Genomic DNA, 25,243 nt, shown 5'->3' with positions numbered 1-25,243 from the left:
TGTATGCATTCTCCCATTTAATGGATGTTTATTGAGATTGTGTGTTACTCTACAATTGCTAAATATGAGAACATTGTGGTGTAGACACAGATTTTGTTCTCATAAAATTAAAAATTTATTGGAAAAAATAAAAATCTAACAAGTAATTATAATTAAAATATGGGTGTTGAGATTGTGCAGATGTAGGACATTGTGCTGGTCTTTAAACATGATGACAGGGGCACCTGGGTGGCTCAGTGGGTTAAGCGTCTGCTTTCAGCTCAGGTTATGATCCTGGGTGAGGGTTAGTGGGATGGGCCTGGGATCCAGCCCCATGTCCAGCTTCCTGCTCAGAGCAGAGTCTGTTCTCCCTCTTGCTCTGCTCCTCCCCTCACTTGTGCATGCTCTCTCTCTCAAACAAATAAATAAAATCTTAGGGGAAAAAAAACATGATGACAAATTATTTGATACTTCCTCTTTTTAAGAATTTGGAGCTAAACTCCCTTTACTTGAATCTGGTTAGGCTTATAACTACTTTGACCAACAGGTAAAATAGAAGTAACACTATGTGATTTCTAGGTCATATGGCTTCTGCCTTGCTTATTGGAAGATGAGTTTCTGGAGCCCTGTGGTACCTTGTAGGAAGTCCAGCTGCTCTGAGCCCACTGTGCTTTGAAGGAGTCAAGCTTCAGACAGAGACCATGTGGAGCCCCAGAGCTCCTGCTTCTCCTAAATTTCTAGTCAACCCAGTCCAATGAAAAGAGGAAGTCATCAAATTATTCCAGCTCCAGGCATTCAAGCCACTCCTAGCCATTGATGTCTTCAAAGGTCTGATAGTCCAGACATCATGGAGCAGAGATAAGCCATCCTCTGTGGGACTTGTCTAAACTCCTAACCCAATGAATCCAAAGCACAATAATAACATCATTTTTGTCCCATGCCAACAAGTTATGGGATGGTTTGTCACCATATTTCATCACAACAGGTCTACGAGAACATGTATTAAGACCTAACCTTGTTTAGGGGCCAGAGAAGGCCTCCGAGGAAGTCACATTTGAGCAGAGACATGAAGGAGTAAGAATTAGCTGTGAGAGTGTTCTCAAAAGATGCAGTCTGAAGAGCCAGTGGAGGCAAGTAAAATACTGGGGCCCTTCAGGAGCTGGTAGTGTTTAGGAGTCTAAAGAGGAGTCGGATGGGCAAGAGTCAGGTGGGAGGGGCGCCAGGGTGGCTCAGTGGTTGAGCATCTGCCTTTGGCTCTGGTTGTAATCCCAGGGTCCCCGGATCAAGTCCCTCATCAGGCTCCACACAAGGGAGCCTGGTTCTCTCTCTGCCTATGTCTCTGCTTCTGTGTTTCTAATGAATAAATAAATAAAATCTTAAAAAAGAAAATCAGTCAGGTGGGAGGTAAAAGATGAAGTAGAGTCTGACCATGGTCATCTCCTAAGCAATATTATGGCATCTGAACTTTATCAGAAGTGTGAAGATGAACCACTGAAGAGTGTTTTGTATCAGAATCACATGACTGGATGTGTTTGCATTGCAGGCAAGGATGAAATAGTGAGAGTTATAGCTTTAATTCTGGTGAGAGATAACAGTAGACTGATGAGGATAGCAATAGAGACCAATATTCAAAAGGTAAATTCATGGGATTTCAGCAGCCTTTGGCTGCTGAAATGGGGAGTGAGAGAGGGAGGAGTCACCTGACTGGGCAGCAGGGTGAGTGGTAGTTTCCTTTACCCAAAAGGAAATAGTAGAAGAAGAACAGATTAGAAGGGTTGATGAATAGCTTCCTCTGAGGCATGGAGAATTTGAAGTGCCAGAGAGACATCCATGTGGCAGTCAGGAGACAGTTGGTTAAACATTATAGGTAAGGAGGAGAGTATGCAGAGGAACTAATATTGGAGTATTTTAATCCAGGTACTTTATAGATAGTATTTCCTTTAATTCTGATAACAACCATGTGGGACCTGCCTAAGATCAGAGAGACAGAAAGTATAGGGTCGAAATTTCAAGATAGATCTTCTTACTCCAGTTCAAAGTAAAAGACCTGTACTATTTTCCACTTATAAAAATCACAGTGCGGGCTGATAGCCTTTGGATTTGGAAAGCAGCAAAATCAGCATTTGGGAATGCCTCTCCAGTCAGTCTAGTGGGTGACCTGGAAAGCTACAGTTTGAAAAGGGACCAGAGACAAAGAAAGCTATCCAACTGATCTAAGCCACAGTGGAGACAGCAGTGCCGCTTGGCCTATGGCATCACAGATTCCCTGATGTATTCTGGAGGGTCAGAATGTTCCATAGAGCTTGTCTAATACCCTCAGGACTGGATAGCACACTCAGGTCTTCTTTGCAGAGTTTTCTTTTAAGAACCAGCTCTTGGTTCACTAATGGACGCTGACAATCATGATGACTAGCATTTGTCAAGCAGGCGCAATGTGGTAGGCTTTGTGGTGAGTGCTCCCATGTTCTAATTTATTTATTTCTCAGAACAACCTTATAAGATAGTATTATTTTTTTAATCTACCTTTTATAGACTAGTGTAGCTACCAACTGGACTATTGACTTTAAGACACCAGGTGACAATAAGACTCCAGGTATTCATAATGAGCTGGATGTTATCTGAGCCACCTGGCCATAAAGCTGGGAGTGACTAGCAACATGGACTAATGAAATGAAAGTAGATTGAGCTTGACCATGAGCATGACCAGAAGACACAGATAATTTTTATGAACAGGTGGCTCACCTTCCACACTGACATCACTCCTTCAACCCACACATATGGCCCAAGGGGCATTCTCAATAACTAGCTGACTGGAGAAGAAAAAAAAAAATGAGCCAGTTTTATAGCCAGGTCTATACATATCCTGGCCCCAGACAGATGTAAACTGCTATGATGAGTAGCTCTGCTCTGAAATCTCCCTGAAAGATGGTAGAGAGAAGAGAAATTTTCCAAGTGGGTATAATTTCAAGAAGACTATCTTAATGTTCACTTTACTTGAGGCAAAGGATTAGGTAACTGCCACACATTAGGTACTTGAATATTCTTTTTTAATTTTATTTATTTATTCATGAGAGATACATAGAGAGAGGCAGAGACACGGGCAGAGGGAGAAGCAGGCTCCATGCAGGGAGCCCGATGTGGGACTCGATCCTGGGTCTCCAGGATCATGCCCTGGGCCCAAGGCAGGCGCTCAACCGCTGAGCCACCCAGGCGTCCTGGTACTTGAATATTTTTAAGTAAATGAATAAATGATGGATTAATAACAATTTGTAGGTGGTAGTTAATAGTTTGGCCAGCTGATTAGGGACATTGAAGGAATATGATTGGAGGATTTGTGACAGGAAGAGTCAGGGAGATTATGTGTGTGGGAAAGTTCCCCTAATGGAACTGGTTCAGAGTGTGGGAATAATATATGGGTGATTTTAAAGAATTAGATGGAAGAGATGATCTGCTATATGTGTGTCAGTCTTCTTCTCCAACAAATTAATACTTGTTCAGTGGGCTCATGGTAAAATTCTCCCACTGGTGGGAACAAAAGTTATACATTGCTCTGTTACATGAATTTACCCTCATCAAGGCTGATCCGATTTTGTCAAGGGCAAAATACAGCAGGGATTTAGACAGTGTTAACTCGTTACAACGTTGTATCACACTCATTCCATCAGGGGAAAGGCAAAAAGAATTTGGATTTTCTTTCCCTGTACACCATGTTTGCACCATTTGTGCACTGTTGTTGCATTCTACAAGATGATGCTTCTTCCTAAGGAACTCCCTAACTGTGTAAGATGTAGGGAAATGGGCTGAAACCCCCATGCTGCTGTCCTTATAAAACAAAGAAATGGCCTATTGAAGACTTAGATATATCATGAGCTGTGAGATAGTATTTTGTGAGGTTGGGTGTTATTTTACAGGAGGCGGTTTTGCTCTCAAGTAGTGGCTAATATATTATCCTGTTTCTCCACACAGCCAGATCATATAGAGTGGGAATGGTGCTTTTCACTATTAACCCTAAAGACCCATTTGCAAAATCTCTTTTTCCCCATCCCTGAGACTCTAGTCTCTGCTGGTTTTAACTTCTAATACTGCCAGCGGGAGGATAACAATGGTTACATTGAAATGGGAGCTGATGTAAATATTTGCCTTTGGGGGTTTATCATACCAGTTAGTAAACAAGTAGAAAAGGAGGTTCTACTTGTGGAACAGTTGACATCAGAGGTGGAACAGTTGACATTTGGAACAGTTGACATCAGAAGGAAATAGGACTGCTGTCATCTAACAACAGAGGCAGGAAGAAGTAGGTGACCTCTAAGGAACTCCTAGGATATCTTCTGGCATTGCATGGTCAATAGTAAAAGTCACCATACATAAGCCGGTATAGGTCAACCCATTAGGTAAAGAACTTCACCCAGCCAAGATGCTGGCTGAAAGCAAAGAGCAAATGTAATGCATAATAGAAAAGAAAAATTATAAATAAATTTGAATTATGATTTTCACCACATACACACATATACATACATACATACATTTATAAATACAGATCTTCCTCGACTTAATAAACATCTTAATAAACCCATCGTAAGTTGAAAATATTGTCATTTGAAAATGTCAATAACACACCTGACCTGCCATACATCGTAGCTTAGCCTAGCCTACTGTGAGTGTGCTCAAAACACTTCCATTAGACTACAGTTGAGCAAAGTTATCTAAAACAAAGCCTATTTTATAATAAAGTGTGGAATATCTCATGTAATTTATTAAATACTGTGCTAAAAGTGAAAAAAGGAATGGTTGTATGGGTATAAGTGTACCGATTGTTTACCCTTGTGTGGCTAACTGGAAACTGCAGCTTGCTGCCACTGCCCACTCTCAGGAGAGAGTATCACACTGCATATCAATAGCCCAGGAAAAGATCCAAATCCAAAATTCATTATATATAATTTATATATATATATATGTATATATATATACATATATATACACACACACACACGCATACACACACACTAATTTTCTGTCTGCTTTCTTCACCTTTCTTTTCCTTCCAATTTTACATAAGGCATGTTTATTGGTAGTAATCTAATATTTAGTCCATAAGTCATGGAATATTGGGATGGATCATAATAGAACCAGAGAACAAAAAAGCAAAAAGACATCATTTAGAGATCTTCAATTTAGAGCTAGACAAAATGTAATACATGAGACTTCGAGTTGATTCCCTTTAAGATGAGGTAAGCATGTTTTGAGTTGTAAAAGGTAAAATTACTGTGTTTGGTGGAAGGAAATTTATTGGCAATGTGGTATGAAAAGAAGGGTATGTTGATTTTTGCCAACTCTAACTGTGGACTATAAGAGACATCTTTTTAATCTTTCTTTCCTTTTCTCAGCTTCTGAGTCCTTCTTTTGAAGAAATTTCCCCTGTAAAGCGATGTCCGATACTTGCTTTCCCACCTTGGCAGCTGGCTCATGAGCATGTGATCTGAGTTCGGCCCATCAGCTGCCTCACTTCGAAGCCAGTAATGCAAAGAGGCAGGGCCTGTGGAGACACCGTGAAGGCTACTGGTGGCAGCAGTGTGCCAGGAGTGTGACTAAAAGCAGCACTGCCAACTGGGACATCTGGAGTCCAGAAATGGCAGAGGAGGAGGTGCAAACTGTGGCATCTAATGGACTGTGGCTGGACTTGCTGGGATGAGTCTGTGCAGGGAGTTAGAGTACAGTCTTGCCTCTTCTTATCTTTCCAGCCTCTGTTATTCCCAGACATTTTCTAAGCTCAGTTCTGCAAATGATTCTGTAAGCTATCCTAATATGAAATGTTTTTATTGCAAAATCCAAGCAGAAATGATTTAGTTGTTTGTAAACTAGAACCCTAGTTAATACAAGGAGGCTAGGCTGGATGCTTTCCCAGCTCTAAAACTACATGACCCTATCAAACTCATATTAAAATACATAAAGTAAGAAAATAACCTAGATCATAAACACGTTCCTTTCACTAAGTAGTTACTATTTAATATCATCTGATAGCTGTGTGTGTGTGTGTGTGTGTGTGTGTGTGTGTGTGTGTTCCTTACAGGAGTAGTGCCAAGCAAGGAAGGGAAGGGTAAACAAGTGCTTGAAGCTATATTGTATCCTCATAGTGGTATTTTGAGGAGGTTACCATTACATTTCTCCCAGCCTGTGGCTTTATACATCCTTCATCTAACCATGCTTGCCAAGTTTCCACCTGCCTAGCCCTGCAGCTTTAGAAAATCTTCCTAGAGTTTATGCCTAATAGGTCAGTGTGTCATTACCGGAAAGTGCTTAGTAAAACTCCCTTGCTAAGGAGTTGGTGATTAAAAACCTTTGTAACCTAAACAGTGGTTGCCTCTACTTCACTCAAAAGACCATGTGGGGCATCGGAGAACAAGCATCCCTTTGCTGTAGAAAAGACATAGCAAATCATTTGCCTCTCCATATTGGTATAAATGTTGAAATGATAGCATCTGTGGTCACTTCATTGACACATACATATGAAGGACAAATAGTGATGGGTACTAAAGGGAACCAATAATGCACATTTGTATAAAAATGTATTATAACAGGTTTCTGAATATTGCCAACCCTCAACCAAACACATACCTGCTGACATTCCATTTTATGTCCTAAACAAGTAGCTGCAACAGACAGATCAATGTGGCATTTGGTAGAAATCCAGTAGCTTTTTTAATGAGCAAAGATTTCTAAAATCAAAAATCAAAGTTGTAAACAATAAATTAAAGCAGCCCAAACTCCTAAACAAATGGTACTCTCTGATTGCTATGGTTTGGAAAGGATCATAGATCTGAAGCTGGACCTGCCTACCTCAGGAGATAAATCATCATCCAAGACCTCTACAATGACCCTTAGCTGAGCCATCTATGCCCAGCTGGTGCTCCGTCTGCCCACTGGCACAAGATTGCTTATTTATATTCACATTAAAATTACTGTACATTACTTTGTTCATAAACTTCTAAGCCTCCCTCTGTCAACTATGCTTGTTCAGCTAAAATGCATTTAAGAACTATTACAATAGTCATTAACAATACAATATTACAATTAAGTCCAAATAATTTTTATTCATTCTCCAATATATGAAAATACACACACTCACACACATACATGCCATAGTTAGTTATATTATACTGATGAGCATGTTCATTTTTAAAAAGATTTTATTTATTCATGAGAGACACAGAGAGAGAGGCAGAGACACAGGCAGAGGGAGAACAGGCTCTCTCAGGGAGTCCGAAGTGGGACTCGATCCTAGGACCCCAGGGTCACAACCTGAGCCAAAGGCAGATGCTCAACACTGAGTCACCCAGGTGCCCCTGATGAGCAGGTTCTAAGTATTATTATTTTTAGACAGAATTGCCTCTATGGGTTGGAAAAATGGTTTTTTGGTTACCAGTGGGGTCTATTTCAGTCTTTTACATTAATGCTAATTTGTGAAACATTTCTAATATCATTTAAAAGACAAAGCAAACAGTCTTAATAAGAACTATATTTGTTTAATGTCTCACAGTGATCCTTGGTCGACATTATTTGGAACATCCACTTGGAATGGGGATTTGGTTGACAGAGATTTAATGAACAAGAGCATTCTACTAATTTTGGGAAATCTCTTGCTGAGAAGCAAAAACATAACAAATGCTGGTAAAGTTTCTGTTGAAGTCACTCTAATAAACATACTCTTTAAAAATCACAGATTAGACTGTGAACCCACTTTAAATGCCCTTAATGTCTTCCAATACAACATGCTGAATTTTGTATATTGTTAAGAAAAGGCATGGAAAATAGAAACATCTGGTTTTACTACTTAGAAAATGCAATAATTGTCAATTTCCTGCTGTTGGCAAGCACCCCAAAACACACACTAGATTAACAAAGGCAATTTAGTGTTAGGAAGGCAGCTGGCTCTAGTTTCTTCCTTCCCAAATGGTCATCACCATCTTAAACTTCAAATATGTACTGTGTTGCAACATAGAAAAACTCCCTTCTTTCAGAAACAATAACTAAAAACTAGTGTTTGTTATTACACAAAGCATTACTTTCTCCATTAAACACACACCCAGGCACCTGTATGCACACTCACACACATACACACCTGCTTAGAGAGAAACCTGCAAGATTTTTGCTTACAGAGGATTCTTGAATTGATAAAATCCTCCATGAATATAAAGTTTCACCTCCATAACTTCCCTGGACTATTTCAATGAAGGAATAGCATCAGAATTTAAAAATTCAGGGCACATCTACAAAGGATGGGATCTTCTCAAGAACCCAGTAGATGATTTGGGTTCATACTTCAAAAAATAGAAAAAGAAGTCCTGTATACTGGTCCTCAAACTTCACTGCACTTTAGAATCCCCTGAAGATATTAAAAAAAATGGTTAGGACCAAGATCCCATTGCTACAGATTCTGATTTAATTGATTTGGGGCCTGGCCTGGGCATTAGGACTTTCAAATACTCCCCAGGTGATGCTGTTGTAATCAAGAATGCAACCAAGAATGCAAAGTGCTCTAGGATTATATTAGCACTGACCAAAGAAGTTCTTACATCTTTACCTTCCAGTTGTTGGTCATGCTGGCTTCATTCAGGCATCTGGTTATGAAATGCTAGCCAGAAGAGCTACTTAGCCAAGAAAGTCTGTTTTAGAAATCTTTAAATTACCTTTTAGAGCATACAGTTAAAATTTTAAATATGTTAAAGTTATTACAAAGGAGGTAAGTGGGAAAGGCAGGCTTTTTATTAAATTACAAAGAACAACAGTGAATATAAATAAGTGAAATGTCACAATTACATCCATCCTTGTAAAAATAACAGTTGGCAAATACAGAGGAAGGAGAGTCTACGTTAGCTGCACTTCAGAGAGCTGAGCTTCAGAAAAGTTAGAGACTGAACATTTTAACAAGCATTTACAAAATGTCATCATGACAAGAGGAGAGAGGGCCCTCTGCATGGAAGAATGATCTAATTTCTGCATATTTACTCTGCAACTTTCAATGGTAATGGGAAGCAATGATGCTTTCTGCTCTTCCCTGTGCATATCTGACGTAAAGAATGCTCAATAAAGGGGTACCTGGCTGGCTCAGTCAGAAGAGCATGTGAATCTTGATTTCAGGGATTTGAGTTCCAGCCCCATGTTGGGTGTAGAGATTACTTAAAAATAAAATCTTAGGGGTGCCTGGGTAGCTCAGGTGGTTAAGCATCTGACTTGATTTTGGCTCAGGTCATGATCTCAGGGTCGTAAGATCACACCCAGTGTCAGGCTTTGTGCTGTTAGATGTGGACCCTGCTTAAAATTCTCTCTCTCCCTCTGCTCCTCCCCATGCTCATTCACATGCATACGTGTGCTATCTCTCTCTCTCTCAAATAAACAAATACATCTTTTAAAAAAATCCAATTCCACCTGTCACTTTTTACATCTTTAAGTGTGGCTACAAGAAAATTTTAAATTGTATGTTTGATTTGCATAATATTTCTATTGGATAGTACTGCCTATACCCTGGAGAGATAGAAGGATGAGATGAAATTGAACAGGGTAATGAGGACCCTGAACAGTGTCAGAATCTGTAGGTTATCCAGTCATTCCATCGGAGACTGGAGTTGGTGTTTTACACGCACCCCCCCCCCCCCCCCGCCAAATGAAGAGAGATAATCCAAAATGAGATCATTTTGAAATGAAAGAGCCTGAGATACTTTTATTTTTTTATTTTTTTATTTTTAAAGATCTTATTTATTTAATCATGTGAGAGAGATAGAGAGGCAGAGACACAGGCAGAGGGAGAAGCAGGCTCCAAGCAGGGAGCCCGACGTGGGACTCGATCCCGTCTCCAGGATCATGCCCTGGGCTGAAGGCGGCGCTAAACCACTGAGTCACCCGGGCTGCTACTTGAGATACTTTTAATGGAAAAGTTTTCATCTTTGTTCACTACCCTGGATGATGGGGTCTCATTAAGAAGTTGAGATCAGTTATTATTCTTCACACATTTGGGAATGATGTAAATACTTCACCTCAATACAAAGTAAAGTCTTTTATAGAGTTGATATCATACTTTTATGTAAATTTTGAACCCTGCTTGGTTAATCATCCTGTATACATTAATCTCTTACCAACATGAAGAAACATATATTGTCCTAGCAAAACAGATCTAAAAAGTAATACTGAAACGGAATACCATTTGGAAATAAAAAGGAAAAAAACAATACTTGCTATAACATGGATGAGCCTCAAAAACATTATGCTAAGGAAAAGAACTCAGATGCATTACATTTATATAAAATGTCCAGAAAAGGCAAATCTATTGAGGCAGAAATAGATTAGTGGTTATTTGGGACTTGGGAGTAGGATCAGGAATTAATGGAAATGGGTGTGAGTGATTTTTCTGGGATGATATAAATGATGTAAAACTAGACTATAGCAATGGTTGTACAACTACACAAATTTACTAAAAATTATTGTACACTGAAAACAAGAGAGTTTGTAATATATAAGTTCTTCAATAAAGAGGGTTTTTTAATGTTAAAAGCAGTAAGATTAATAGATTTCTATAGAGTATTCTAAATTTTTGTACATTATTATGAAAAGATGTGGAAAATAGACAAGTAGAAAAAATTGAAAACTATAAGTAACCTTGCCTTTGGCAAATACCCCAATATCTACCAATTTATTGTTAGGACATCAAAAATGAGATGTAAACTATTTAGAAATTAGATAATGAAACGCTATTTCAAAACTTGTAGAATGCAGCTAAAGAGACAGGGAAAAAAGGAATCTATAGCTAAATATATTTATTAGAAAATAAGAGATTGAGAACAAACTAACTAAATCTTTCAACCTAAGAGGATAGAAATAGCTCAATAATATTCAAGACCATGTTTCTTTCTCTGTCTTACCTCAAACTCTACTCCTAATGAAACAAGTCCTCATATTTTACCTAATCTAAATACTTGATGGACATTTGTCACCTCTGTGTCCCTTCCTAGCTCATACACTTTTCCTCACACAGCTACTAAAGAAAATCTAGAATTCGCTTCTTGGTCATCAATTTCTACTTATTCCAAAATAATTTTGAAGCCTTCACCAGAAAAAATCCTATGAAATCTTTTGAAGAAGCTGAGAGAAGACTTGAACTGGAGAGCTATTCCAGAAGGATGATCCTAGATTAGAGATTAAGTTTGGTATGTATTCTTTAACAAAATTTCAATGCAAACAATCAACAGAATTTTTTAAAATGAAATTTGACATAAGAAAAAGATATTTTTGAAAAGAATAATGAGTGAACACTTGCTCTATCAAATAGCAAAACAGATTAATTAAAACAGCACAGTATCAATGTAGAAATATAAATATAGATCAGTCTTTATTTAATCTAATCGAGAGTCCATATGGATATGAAAGTATAATTAGAAGTATAATACATAATAAAGGTGGCATTTCAACTTAGTGAGTTAGGATGAATCATTAAATAATTGATGTTGAGAGAGTTGGCTATCAATTTAAACCAAAAAATGAAAGTCAGACACTTAGCTCATAGCATTCTTGGAAATAAAGTCCAGATGGCTAAATTTTAGAAGAAATGTGGATAATACTTACTATTTTCAAAGAATTAGGTACATCTATTTGCAGAGATGCTACATATAATTTTAAAGTTTGTGTTTTGCAAACGTGATGCTGGACCAGGATTATAAACAGGGAATGAGTCCACTTTTGCTGCTGCTTGTCAAGCTGACTGCTATGGTTCAGAAAGGGGTCTTTTCCTAATTTGTCTATTCAGGTAGAGAATCTGTGCAGTTTGCCATTAAAACAGAGCACCTTTTCTAATTGGCACAAAAATCTTAAATGCTAGCAGTAATCAAAAAATAGTTAATAATAAATAGGTAAACTTATAGATACATAAATGCTTTTATAAACACAAATGGTTTTTATAAATTGAACATGTCCCTCTAAAATTCATATGTTGAAGTCCTAATACCCAATGTGATGGTGTTTGGAGATGAGGTCTTTGGGAAATAATTAAATTTAGATGAGGTCATGAGGGTAGACCCTCATGACGGGATTAATGTCCTTGTGAGACAAGACATCAGAGAGCTACTGTCTCTCTCTACCTACGGACACAAAGCAAGAAAACAGTTGTCTAAAAGCCAGAAAGAATTCTCCCCAGAAAGTCACCATGCTGGCATGTTGATCGTGGACTTTTAGTCTCCAGAATTGTGAGAAAATAAATTTCTGTTGTTTAAACCACCAGTCTATAGTATTTTGTTATGTCAGCTGGAGTTAATACAATAGTATTATATTATAAAATGTATTGGGTTTTTTTTTGTTTTTGTTTTTAAACTCATTTTTTATATAGGTACATATAGAATGTATGCATATATATCAGTAGATAACTGATAACAGAAAGGACTTCAAGAGAAGACATTATATGACAGTAGTGATCAACGGGCACTTTAGCTTGAACCTCGTGTTTTATTTTTAATAAAATGTCTCGTTATTACATGTTTTATCTAAAATGTTAAAATGCTTAAATATTTTGAGAAAAAAATTATTAGGAAGTATCTTATGTTTTAAAATTTCAATTGATAGTAATCACTTATAGTTAATGTGTGCTACATTCAGTACTTCTTTAATCCTTGCAACACCCCTATAAAGTAGACACTAGATATGCCTTTATTGTACAGATAAAGAAATTTAAGCACAGGGAAGTTGAACAACTTACCCCAAAGTCATATAGTTATAAAGTATGGAGCCAGGATTCTAATGTCGACAACCTGATTAAAGAACCTTCCCTCTTAACTTCTCTGACATGTTCAGAAAGAGAATAGAGCTTAGGAAATCAGGAGGTTAGTGGAAACTTTGGCAAAGACAACGTCAATAAAATAAAATAATTCTTAACTATGGGAAACAGAGGGTTGCTGGAGGGGAACTGGGTGGGAGGATGGGGTAACTGGGTGATGGACATTAAGGAGGGCACATGATGTGATGAGCACTGAGTGTTATGTGCAAGTGCCAAATCACTAAACCTTACCTCTGAAACTAATAATACACTATATATTAAATTTAATTAAAAACATTTTTAAATGAGGGTGAAACACAGATTATAACTGAGAAGGAAGACATAATTAATAAATAAAATGAATCACTATATCTTTTTATGCTGAACCACATAAAACTGCCAATGCTTAACCATTTCTGACCTGCAGAAATGGAATTTTCTTACAGTTTGACCTAATATATTTGGTAATTTATGGATATTGTTTTCAAGAAACTTAGAATTCAAAAATAGAAAAAGAAAATGAACAACAGAAGTTTTTAAACCCTCAAGGCCATAGGTGTGTGTTTTTAACAGATCTAGAAACTGTCTCAAGCTTTTATTCTGATGCGAAAATATGTGCCTTCAGTTAAAAAAATAAATATGAGATTTGTGAACTGTATTTAGTAGTAGAGAAAAAAATACCTAGCCAGATTTCTTAGTGTCAGGGTGGTTATTAGAGAACAGAACTTCTGGTTCTTGCCAGAAGCAAAAGCTACCAGTAGTTTTTACATGTTGAACTCCATCTCCCTAAGTCACAGAATGAGGACAATGCTTTCATTTACAACATTATCCAACATTTTCAGGAAACAATTTTTTGATACATTATATTATCCTGATGTTTTAATGAACTTCTCCACTGATTTCCCACTGGCATGCAAATATTAGGCTCATAACTATCCAAGTCTACACGTCACATGAGTTGAACCTACAGATCATAGACCCCTAAAAGTTGATAGCTCATTTAGCCCTCAGAAACGATCCAGTTCAATTTTACAAAGAACAAGGTAGAACTTCATAGAAGTTAAACGAATGGCTTTGGCCAAGTCATACACTATTCAATGAACATTTAAGACTAAAACCCTGGTCCCCTGATTTCTAGTACTTAGTACTCTTTTTGCTATGTGTGACATGCCTATTTTTTCCTGTTATGTAATGCAGATTAATCTGATTTTCCTTTTCTTCTTTTCAACTGGAGTTCTGAGTCAGCTAATCTTGATAATTATTGGAACAGGAAGCAAAAGACTGAAATGGCTCTGTAATCAAAGAAACTCCCTGGCTCTGAGGGGGAGATTCTATTAGAAGCATGCCTGCTAGATGCTGGGACCTCACATCTGTTCTGTTATTCCCACCCCCTTTAATTCCTATGGCTCTCTCTTGTTTTTCCAGCATAGCTTCAGACTACCTAACCAGCCTTTGGCCTCCACCATTGTCTTGTTCTTTAGTGGGATTTTTTGTCTCTGACTCATGGCATGACCTATTTGCTGGTATCCACCTTATCTTAGTTTGTGCTTGTTTGGCTGGTTTCTCATTGGCTGTTTTACCTCTTAGCCTTGAGCCTTGGCTTTTCTGTATTCTCAGTTTTCTCCATAACAGATTAAACTGAACTCTAAAATTCTGAGATATCTCAAAAATGATGTAAATTTCATCCAGAAAATCTTTAGGAATTGTCTGGCATCTACATGGAACTTCAGATTTACTCTGCAAACTTGGTGACTGGAGTTTGAGATAACTCCCATGGGTCACAAAGGAAGCTTCCTATATGTAAGTGAACCTCGTTGTATAAAATGGTTATATTTTCCAATATAAGTCTAAGGGGTAATTTTCATTATTTATTTTTTAAAAAGATTTATTTATGTATTTGAGAGAGAGAGTGGGGAAGGGGCAGAGGGAGAGAGAATATCCAAGCAGATCCCAAAAAGGGACTCAATCTCATGAACCATGAGATCAAGACCTGAGTTGAAACCAAGAGTCAGAAGCCCAACTGACTGAGCCACCCAAGCACCCCTATGAGGTAATTTTTAAATAGACTTTATTTTTAGAGCAGTTTTAGGTTCACAGCAAAATTTAGTAGAAACTACAGAGTTCCAGGCAAGTTTTTTACACTGACTAACAGTAAAGTTACTGTGACCCCCTTTGTGAAACAAAAGAGCTATTCTTAATTTATCTCTTGTTAAAATCTACTCAGAAGCCAGTTATCAATTTATTATCTCATAACTCCAAACCTACCCTTCATTGCCTACTCTATGAAAGTAGAGCTACACCCTGTGACTATTTCTCCCTTTCAGCTGGCACAATGTTATGTCAGAAAGGGGTTCTGGAAAGATGGTGATGGAAGAAGTGGCCTTCTTTCCTGTTTCTGGTGTACTCCTTCTTGCTTCTACCATATGGCTGCCTGCTGCATGTGTGGGGTACACCCAGTGGCACCTGTACCCATGGAGTTCCAATGGCACTCAATGATCAGCTTCCCATCAAATTTCAGAGGCACTCCCATGGTCAGATTCCCACTGAGTTTTGCAGGCCTCCCAGTGGTTGACTTCTAGCTTTGGCCTCCTATACTCAAGCAGGGTGTTTCCTGCTTGCCCAGTGACTATGAACATATGCTGGTTGAGCCCATCTAAGAACTTCACTATGCAGTGAACCCCAACTGTGTCTTCTACAATGAGGTTTGAATCCCAACCATGGAGTGTGTGTGTGGGGGGACCCTTCCACATTTGTTTCTGCTATGGGAACCTTCGTTCAGCCCTGGGATTTTCTTTAAAGTTCTCTTTATCTCTTTATATAACAGAAGTTTTCTATTAGAATTAGTAATTCTTTATCTTAAATTTTCCCTATTCAAATTACTATGTTGTCTCTGTCTCCTCACTGACCCTGATTGATACAGTAAACTTGGAAAAGTAATTTTAATTTCTCAGGGTACTCATTCATAAAATCAGGACACTGGGTTAGTTGATCTCAAATGTCCTTTTCAGCTTTAAAATTACACCATTCCAAGAAATCCTCTGTGTTTTTCTATATAGGGTGCATTCTAAGTATACTAGAACGAATTACATACAGGTATAATTGTGTACTGCCTTCCCCAGCCATCCTCACAGTAAATGGGTCTCCCTTCTTAACTGAATAATGGTTTCCTCCTTCTAGGTCAACATATTCAGTCACAGCAGCAGCCAGTATCATTTCATGCACACAGTGGGCAATCAAACACTATGAAATTGTCTATGAGGGTTTTAACTAGGAAGCTATCTAAGGAACTAAATGGCAAGCTAGAGATTTGTGTATGAATATAAGACTGAAATGCATTATAAATATCGTTTTATCTATTTGTGAATATAAATATTGTAAGAACACATTAAGTATAGAAAAATCCTCCCTCTGCTACTGGTTACCCTACCATCTCCATCACTATGCAATTTAAGATTTTTCTTTTACCTTTCTCGGTCTTTCACTGATTGTTCAGCCATTAATTTCTTCAGTTCTTCCAGGCGCTGAAGATCTCTCATTTCCATTTCTTGCCACTTCTGCTCTTTTTTAGCCCAGTATTTTCTTATCTATTGTATAAATGATACACAGAATTTAAATTAACAACTGATAAGTCAAAATCAGGTGAAAAGTAATGAGAAAATATTCACTGGTTCATATAGCCAATATTGAATTTAAATGGCACTTTATCTTTTTCATTTCTTAGATCTGGCCACAGTATATTGACAACAGAAAAAAAAATAAATGAAAACGTGAAGGTACATGTCCTGAGAAACTGCATGGTTTAACAATTTCTGAGGTGGAAACATAACTTATGCTGAGATCTAAAGTTTAAATCTAGGGCTAAAATAATTGACTTTCAGGGAACCACAATAGAAGCATGTTATTGTCTCTAAAGTATATGATCTACCTGTTACTCAAGAATATTTTTATCCCCTTATGGTAATGCAGTCTTTAACAAATATAGCTTTAAACCTATTTTTACTTTAAAAGCATGAGTTTATTTATGCTAATGGACAGCAGGATGTTGAAAGCTTTATGCTTCTGGGGAAGTGGCAGGAGATAGGTGGGAGGAAGGAGGAGAAGAAAAATTAGCAGAGTTGTGATATATAGTAGTTCTGACTTATGTGGTAAAATAAAGGACAAATTTATCCAGCTCAAAAAGGGTGAGAGCATTGTTCTTACTGGCCCTGATTTACTTCTGTTCTCTGAAAATGGAGGCAGACTGAGGAAACTGAAAGTACACATAGGGATTTTCAAGGGGATGAAACCATTATTCAAGGTCCCCTAGTGACGGGACAGTTGAAGTCAACCACTCTGGTTTGCCATGTTGTGTGTGACCCAAGAGACTGGATCTTGCTGGTAAAGAAAAGAGCAGAGCACCTCCATGGTGAATGATAGTGAGTAGCTGCCAGCAGAAGCTCTGTGTGGGGGACAGGTTAGCTTCACCCACAATGTGACATTGTCTCTTTTAAGAAGTAAATATGAGGGTGCCTGGGTGGCTCAGTTGGTTAAGCATCTGCCTTCAGCTCAGGTCATGATCCCAGGGACCTGTGATCGAGTCCCGCATTGGGCTCCATGCCCGGTGGGGAGCCTGCTTCTTTCTCTGCTTCTATTTCTCTCTCCCTCTCTCTCTTTCTGTCTCTCACGAATAAATAAATAAAAATTTTTTAAAAAGTGAATATGAAAAGCTAAGTGCTTTCAGACTTTCCCTAGCAAACATGGTCTCTGACCCCTGGGAGAACTAAAAGAAGCATCCCGAGCAACATGGCCACAGGCGTCGCAACTCCAACACCAGCAACCACAATGGAGACATCCACTCAGTGCTTAGTGAATAGATGAATAGACGCACAGTAATTTCACTCCAGACATCATGGAGATGTGGATTTAGGAAGAATGGAGACGAAGCTAGAAAGGTAGCAGAACCAAAGATGGGAAGTGAAAGGAGAGGGTAGGAGAGACAGACATAGGAAACACTGACAAGGTATGTTTCGGAGCCCTAACGGATAAATGCCGCAGCATTCTATCAGTGCCAGATGTGGAAATGTTAACATGGTTATATCTTCTTCCTCAGGGGTTTAAGTGGTCTTTTTTATGCTTTATGCTTTTCAGTGTTACTTTATTGTTTTACAATGAATATGTATTTCTTTTGTAATCAGAGAAAACCAACTTCAAAACTAAATGTTTTTTAAAAAAAGCAGATATTAAAGAGCATTTTCCTCTGGGCTCCAACAGACCAACAATGCTCATTTACACTGGGTGTTGGCGTTGGACGGAAGTCAGTGGTCCTTTTGTCAACATCCTTTGACTACAAGCAGACCAACCCCAGGTTGCTGGTGTCTTCAGATTGCAGACATCATTTGGCCTGCTATCCTCTGCAGGCTCTAGAAGTAAGTCATACCTGAGGCATTTGTCATCTTTGGATCAATCATTTCCATTCCCAATTCTCTGCCATCTTCAGACATTGCTAGAGTGTGAGCCTCCCTCTCCATCTTTCTCTCTCTTTCTCCCTCTGACTCTTCCTCTCCCCCTCTTCTCTCTCTCCCCTTCTTTCTTACTTCCTCCCCATCTCTCTCCCTCCCTCCTCTTATGTGAGCACAATTTATTCTCTCTCAGTGCTTTCTACTGGGCTCTCTGAAACTCCTGTATCATTACACATTTTGACTGTTTTGACTGCAATTCTCTTGAGTAAAGGATGATTATCTTCTGATTCCCCATGTGCCAGGAGGCTGGGGAATGGTTTGGGCATTTTCCTCTTTGTTCACTGCTGCTTTACACTCCAATGATATTCCTCTCATGTACAATGCTTTCTTCCTTCTGTGTTAACTGTATCTGGCTATATCACTTTCTACCTGTCCTTATCACTGGCATGTGTGGACTTCCAGGTCATTCACAGATATTCATCAAGAATTCAGATATGCGGGTCACAGCCACATAGGACTCATTGTCCAAAACAACTCTTTCCACTTTCCTACACAACTTCAGCATCTGCCTGAATGCCCTCCAATCTATTAATCTCACAGTTTCATGATTTCCTCCATTCCAGGGAGCCACCTCTTCCTCCAGGATCCTATTGTCATCAAGCACATTTCAGTTCCAATTCTGAAATTTTCAATTATAACCATCGATTCTATGACCCGAAACTACCCACTCCTTTTCTATCATCCTCTGTGTTCTGGTTGCATAATTTTATTCCTCTAGTAGAGCCCTCATCACAAGGCTTTGCTAATTAATATGCTTGTTTCTCTCTCCCACCAGACTTCAGAAAGTGGGATGTATTTATCTGGCATTTCCAACATCGACTAAAGGGTCTAGACCATAGTATATACCTAATAAACATTTGATTGATGAATGAATCACACAATTGTAGAAACTGGCACCAAACTTATGGTTTCAACTGAATCTTCATTGACAATCAGCATTTCTTTTTTTTTTTCTTTTTTCTTTCTTTCTTTTTTTTTTTTAGCATTTCTTTTATGAACTCCTGGTTAATGCCTCTTAATTTCTCATGTCTGTATTCTAAAACCTGTTTGCTATGTTAAGTTCCATATTTGCCTCTCCTTCTTCACTTTTATCAGGGGAAATGGAATCTCTAAATGATATTTTCCATGATGCCCTGCCCCTCAGAAGAAGAGATGCCTTTCTTTTGTTAAAGACTTATCCCTTTTGGGCTCTAGATCCTACTCCCCAATTCCATCTTCTTCATAACCTTTCTCCATCATCTACCTCTCTCTCCCTTGTACCTTCAAACTCTTGGTCTGTACTGCTTCCTTTTCCTCACATGGAAATATATACAGGTCTCACACATTTACAAAAATTTAAAAACTTTCTTTAGATCCCCAAGACTATACTTTCATTGTTCCCTTTTCAGTCAAGCATCTTAGAATACTTTTCTTCAACTTCACATCTCCCGTTTTACTCCTCACCCATGACATTCCTACCACTGCCTTCCCTCCAAATTCAGTACTCTCACCAGTGATGTCCAAATGAGCAAACTAAATGATCCTTTTCAATCCTTATTTTACATAATGTGTTTGTGTATTTAATTCTGTCAACCCTTATCTATAGTCTTAAGATATTACTGACTTTGGCATTCATTTGTTCAACAAATATTTATTGAACACAAGCTTTAAGCCAGATACTGTGCTATGTACTTGGAGTATGATGCTTAAAGAGAAATAAGGCCTCTATTTCACAGAGCTGCGACTCTCTAGAAAGAGAGAACGAATAAACATGTAAATGAAAATGAACAGAATATTACATCTCAAGTTCTAAGAAGGAAATAATTATAGAAATGATTTAGAAAAATTGGGGTAGAATTTTCATTAAGAAGGCATATTTTTGTAATGACACTTGAATTAAAACTTGAAAGATGATTGTGAGACAACTACAGGAAGAGATGGAGGGTGATCACCACAGGAAGTGGGAGCTCTAGGTCCAATAGCATTGAGTGGGAAAGACCTTGTGCATTTTTAAGACAGAGAAGAAGCCAGTACAGCTAGAGCATGTGGTATGAGTTAAGAATGAAGGTGAGATTGAGAAGCTAGCTGGGAGCTAAGTGGTAGGTGAGGATTTAGGTCTAGAAACAAGGAAAAGCTATTAGAGAGCTTAAAGCAGGGAGTGACATGATCTGACTTACATTTTTTTAAAAGTAGCTCTGGATATTGAGTGAAGAATGGATAGTAGAGGAACAAAGGAGAAACAAGGGGACCAGATAGAAGAATAAGGTAAAAATGATCACTTGGATCAGGAAATGAAGGGAAGTGTTCAGACCTGAGAAGGTTCTTGAGTGGAATCAAATTGTTCACTGAGGAATTAGATATGAAGATTGAAGAAAAAGGGAATCAAGGATGATTCCTAGCTTTTTGCTAGAGCAGTTGGTTGAATGATGGTACCAATAACTGGGATGGAAGATTGGAAGAGTAACAGGTTTGGGAAAGAAAGACAACCAGGAGCTCAGTATTGAATATTAAACAGTTGATGTGATTGCAAGACCTTGAAGTGGAGATTCCAAATAAGCATACATCCGTACAGCTGGGTGGCTGAGGGTCAGTTCAGGGCTGGAGATCTAAATTAAGGAAATATCTATTTACAATGGTATTTGATGCCACAGGATTAGTAGAGATGTCCAGGGTGAGAACATAAATAGAAGAAAAAGGTGGCCATGTACTTTCATTCCTATCTGCCTTTTGTAAACTTTCTTAACTAGATCTATTGCCTTTCCCTCTTCTACCTGTCAGTTTTACTCTATCCTTATCATCAGGATAAATACTATCTCCTCCTTGACTCATCCTCTGAACCCTCTAGGAAAAAATCTTAGCTCTATCCTTGGCACACCGATGACCCTTGGTGAAGATCTGTTACTCTCCCTTCTTTGTCCTGCCTTGAGTTCCTGGATTCTTTTTCACGAGGCTCTGCCACTGCATTATTACTGATATATTTCGTCTTTCCTACACAGCTGGCATGGTCTGCCCTGCCTGTAGCCTGCTGAATCGCTCCTGTCCATCCTTTAAGATGCAATTGTAGCATTACTCTCTCAGCCTTTCTCTTTCTCCCTCTCTTCCAGACATAGGCGTACCTTCTAAGGCACTATTTAGGTATCCTTAGTGTAGCACTTTCCATATTGGTCTGCATTATTCATCTTGGTATTGTGGTACCTTGTATCATGTCTGACACAGGGCTTAATTGATTAGGTGAGTGGAAGCTTCTTCTGGTCTCTCATCCGAGAATAACAAAGTTGTGGATGGGAACAGGGCCAGCAGTTTTATTTGCAGGATGGTAAAGTCTGAACTAAGCACTTCCCTAAGGACAGTTCCATTCACTTTTTGTCAATTAATAGGAGCAGGAACTATGTGTCAAGAATTATTGGCTTTGAATGCCTCAAGCTAAAGTTAAGGCTAAGGATATTTAGCTAGCCCTTTGGGACATTTGTTGAGACACAGATTTCAAACACCCTGCTTTTCACTTTTTGAGTGATCCTTGTAACATTCCAATGATAGGGAAATCAGGCCCTAATTATGCCCCTATTTCTTCTTCTTATCTATGATTCATATTGGATGTTCCCCTTCCATAGTCCTACATTTTGCTCATTTTGATGAAGTTAAGCCAGTAAAAGTGTAAATAAACCAAATAATTTTTCTGTAACATAATGCTATGCTAACTTTTCAAAGAGCTTGAGATCATTTTTATATCCTACTTTACCTTTCTAATCTTCCAAACAATATTTCTCCTATTAAAAACTCCACTAGGAAACAATGTTTACAGCATTGTAGTACCTCAGAGTTTATTCTAAAAAACTTGGACTGATAGTACATAGCCATTAAATTATATTTTTCACTCCTTCAGTCCAAGAATTATTATAATTTAGCATGAAATAAGAATTTTTTTACACATAGAAAGCAAAAAGTTAGGACTAAAACATTATGGAAGGAAGACAGTTTGGTTTCTGATTTGAAGCAATCTGTGTGATGTTGAATCCTTGAACAAATAAGCTTCTATACCTTGCTTCCAGGTCATTATTTCAAAGGTTTTAGTGACTCATGCAGAAGGAGGTCATAATTCTTAACTAGATACATTCCCTGCAATCAATTTGACAAGCATCTATATTTCATCATATAATTCTTTCACACGTTTGTGTGAATTTCTGAAAGGTAAAGAACATTCCTTACAGTATAGTATTTATTTGTATCTAGTATTGCCTCTTGCAAATGAGAAATACATGATAAACCTCTGCTAAATGAATCCAGAGAGAAATTATATGGAAAAGCAACATTGCACACAATACTTTTCTTATTTCAACTTATATAAATCCAAAACTATTAATAAAGCATCCAATTAGACAATAACAATAGACAATAAACAATCAGCAGTCCACCCCCTAAGTCATGTAGGGGTGGAAGTGCATTTAATTTCAAAAGAGCCTGGGGGGCTTGGTATTTCTCTAAGTCAGATTGTCCATGAAAGTCAGATTAAAGATCTTTTTTTTCTTCCAAAGATGGACACTTTGTCACCTCTATCCTCAAAACCTTTCAGCCAACATTATCTCTTCTATACTCTGTGGTACAGACAGCTCTGTGGGCTTAAACCCAGGAAGCTTCTGATAAAAATTTGGCCCCCAAAGAATTACTTTGCATGGCATTCTTTATGCAAATATTTTGAACTCTCTATATGGGCAAGAAATCAAAATAGAAAGTCAAATTTGCAACCATCCTGCCTAGTTATTTGAATAGATCTCCTTTCAGTTCACAATTCAGACTATTTGTATCACAGCCCCTTATCAGTGCCCTAAACTTGAATATTTTTGCCACCAATCTCCAACTTGATGAACAAGTACATCCACCATTGGTAAGAGGGTAGGTTGTCATACACTTTCTGAAGAATAAATAAGAAAACCACTCGCAAAAGCCTTAAGGATTAAGAAACAAAGTTTAAGAGGGCCTGGGTGGCTCAGTTCTTGAGCATCTGCTTTTGGCTCAGGTCGTGATCTTGGGGTATTTGGATCAAGTCCCGCATCAGGCTCCCTGCAGGGAGCCTGCTTCTCCTCTGCCTATATCTCTGCCTCTCTCTGTGTCTCTCATGAATACATAAATAAAATCCTAAAAAAGAAAAAAAAGAAAAGAAACAAAGTTTAAGAATTAAAAAGTAGGGACATATGCAAAGATTTGGGTATCGGTATGTTTATTACAGCCTTAAAATGGCAAAAAGTTGAAAATAATTTAACATTCCAAAATAAGAAATTGATTAAATGCAACATTTCCCATAATGAAATACTATATAAACTCTAAAAATTATGTGGTAGGAAAACAGGAGAAAATATACAATTTATTGATAAATTTTAAAAAATAGGTTAAAAATATTATATGCAGTATGATTCCAGCTAAGTTAAACGTATATATATCCCCATGTATATAGAAAAAGGAATATAAGGACACTGTTAATAATTTTCTTTTGGTGCTGGTTTAGGAATTGGGGTATATCATATTATATTTTGAGTGCTTGTTTGTATCAACAAAGGACAAAAATACTTTACAATTAAAGTATGTTTTTTAAGTCTGGCCAAGAAAAATCAATAGTTAGAAGGAATATCTAAGGGACACGACTATTATTCATTCCTGAAGTTTCCAAACTCTATTTCTATACCAAGTCAGATGACAAGAATATTGCATATCCTTGTACAATAACATTTTCACTTTTTATCACTTTGCATGCAGCATTTTCACTTTCTAGAGAAAGTTTCATAGGACTACGGTTTAATTTTATATCATAGGCCTTATAAAGGTTGATGCAATATCATATGAGGATTGATTTAGATTCTTCTGTAAAGCAGTTCTACTAAAAATGCTATTCACTGCATGGTTTGCCTCCCTCCCCCAGTACATGCTGTCAGCTCCTGATGTGCTGGGATGTTGTCTATTATTAGCAAATAAGAGCTAAATGCTTCCTTTTAACTTTAACCATGTTCAATTACAGCACCCCTTTTTAGTCTTGGTTTGCTGACATAACTATATTCCCATCCTCTTAATTTTTTGTCTTACATTCTCTTACTAATTTTCTATTTTAATGATTCTTAATAGGAAACAGATGGCACACTCAAAATTAGAATAAATCAAGAATATAATAAGGGGACAATTGACAAAGGAGGGTTGGAATTCAGGGCAATCATAAGACATCATGCAATAGCTGGGCTGCTTTATCACCCATTGACCAGAGTCAGAGAAAGCTGTGTGAGGAGGGCCACCTGACAGGAGCTGAGAACTCTGGTGGAGGACGCAGCTGGTCATCACAACTCTGCAGGGCTAGGAGCTGGGGAAACAACTCTCCCAACATCAGTCTCCTTTCTCATCCCCACCTCCAGTGTACCATTTTGGCTGAATCTAACCAGAACCCAGAGGGCAAGGGAGCTATACAAGACAACTCCCTGGGCTACAGGAAAGCATAGAGAGTAGATATGACCCAAGGGGGAGATGTCCAGCACAATAGTACTAATGCCTCTTACTATAATTTGCTTGGAAGTAGGTGATGTCTATATGCATAAATAAGTAACATGAATCTCTTTTAGGTGGTGTTCACTTACAAGAGCATTTTTCCATAGCAGAGCTGTCTACTTGAATTGGCAATAGCTGTTTTCTGCTGTGATGTAGTCTTATGTCCTTAGAACAATGATGAGCCAAGAAAGTATTCTGGGGTAAACACATTAGTTATCTCCCTCCTAATTGAAATGCCAGGTAGATTAAAAAATAACTGTCATGTCTTCTTTAGAAGTAAGGTCTATTTTCAGTATGAGCATTGAAATACTACATAATGATCGTGTCATATGTTGATATTGCTAAAATGAATTTGTCTGTAATCTTGTTTAATTTCTCTCTTTTCACTATTCATTAGGAAGGGAGTATATATACCAAGGATGTTGTATTTCACAGCCTGAGGTGTCACAGAGAGTAAAAAGTGAAAAGTAATCAA

General features: G+C 37.9%; 1 protein-coding gene across 15 annotated transcripts in view; it reads right to left on the bottom strand.

Moving 5' to 3' along the window:
* CCDC148 (coiled-coil domain containing 148) overlaps nt 1-25,243 on the bottom strand; it is a 281,532-nt gene that overhangs the window by 81,586 nt on the left and 174,703 nt on the right. For 14 of the 15 annotated variants that reach the window (XR_013371894.1, XR_013371892.1, XR_013371898.1 and 11 more), the window contains one exon: nt 16,235-16,353. Coding sequence is in view for 4 of the 15 variants with exons in the window: in XM_077883545.1 (XP_077739671.1) it covers nt 16,235-16,353 (119 nt within the window). In the remaining 11 variants the exon portion in view is untranslated. Of the gene's footprint in view, nt 1-6,601; nt 6,693-16,234; nt 16,354-25,243 lie in introns of those variants that run through there. The other variant, XM_077883548.1, reaches the window with a different exon arrangement.

The sequence above is a fragment of the Canis aureus genome, chromosome 34 (assembly GCF_053574225.1).
Source record: "Canis aureus isolate CA01 chromosome 34, VMU_Caureus_v.1.0, whole genome shotgun sequence".
NCBI lineage: Eukaryota > Metazoa > Chordata > Mammalia > Carnivora > Canidae > Canis > Canis aureus.
The sequence above is the reverse complement of the archived record's forward strand: the minus strand, read 5'-3'. Positions and strand labels throughout refer to the sequence as shown.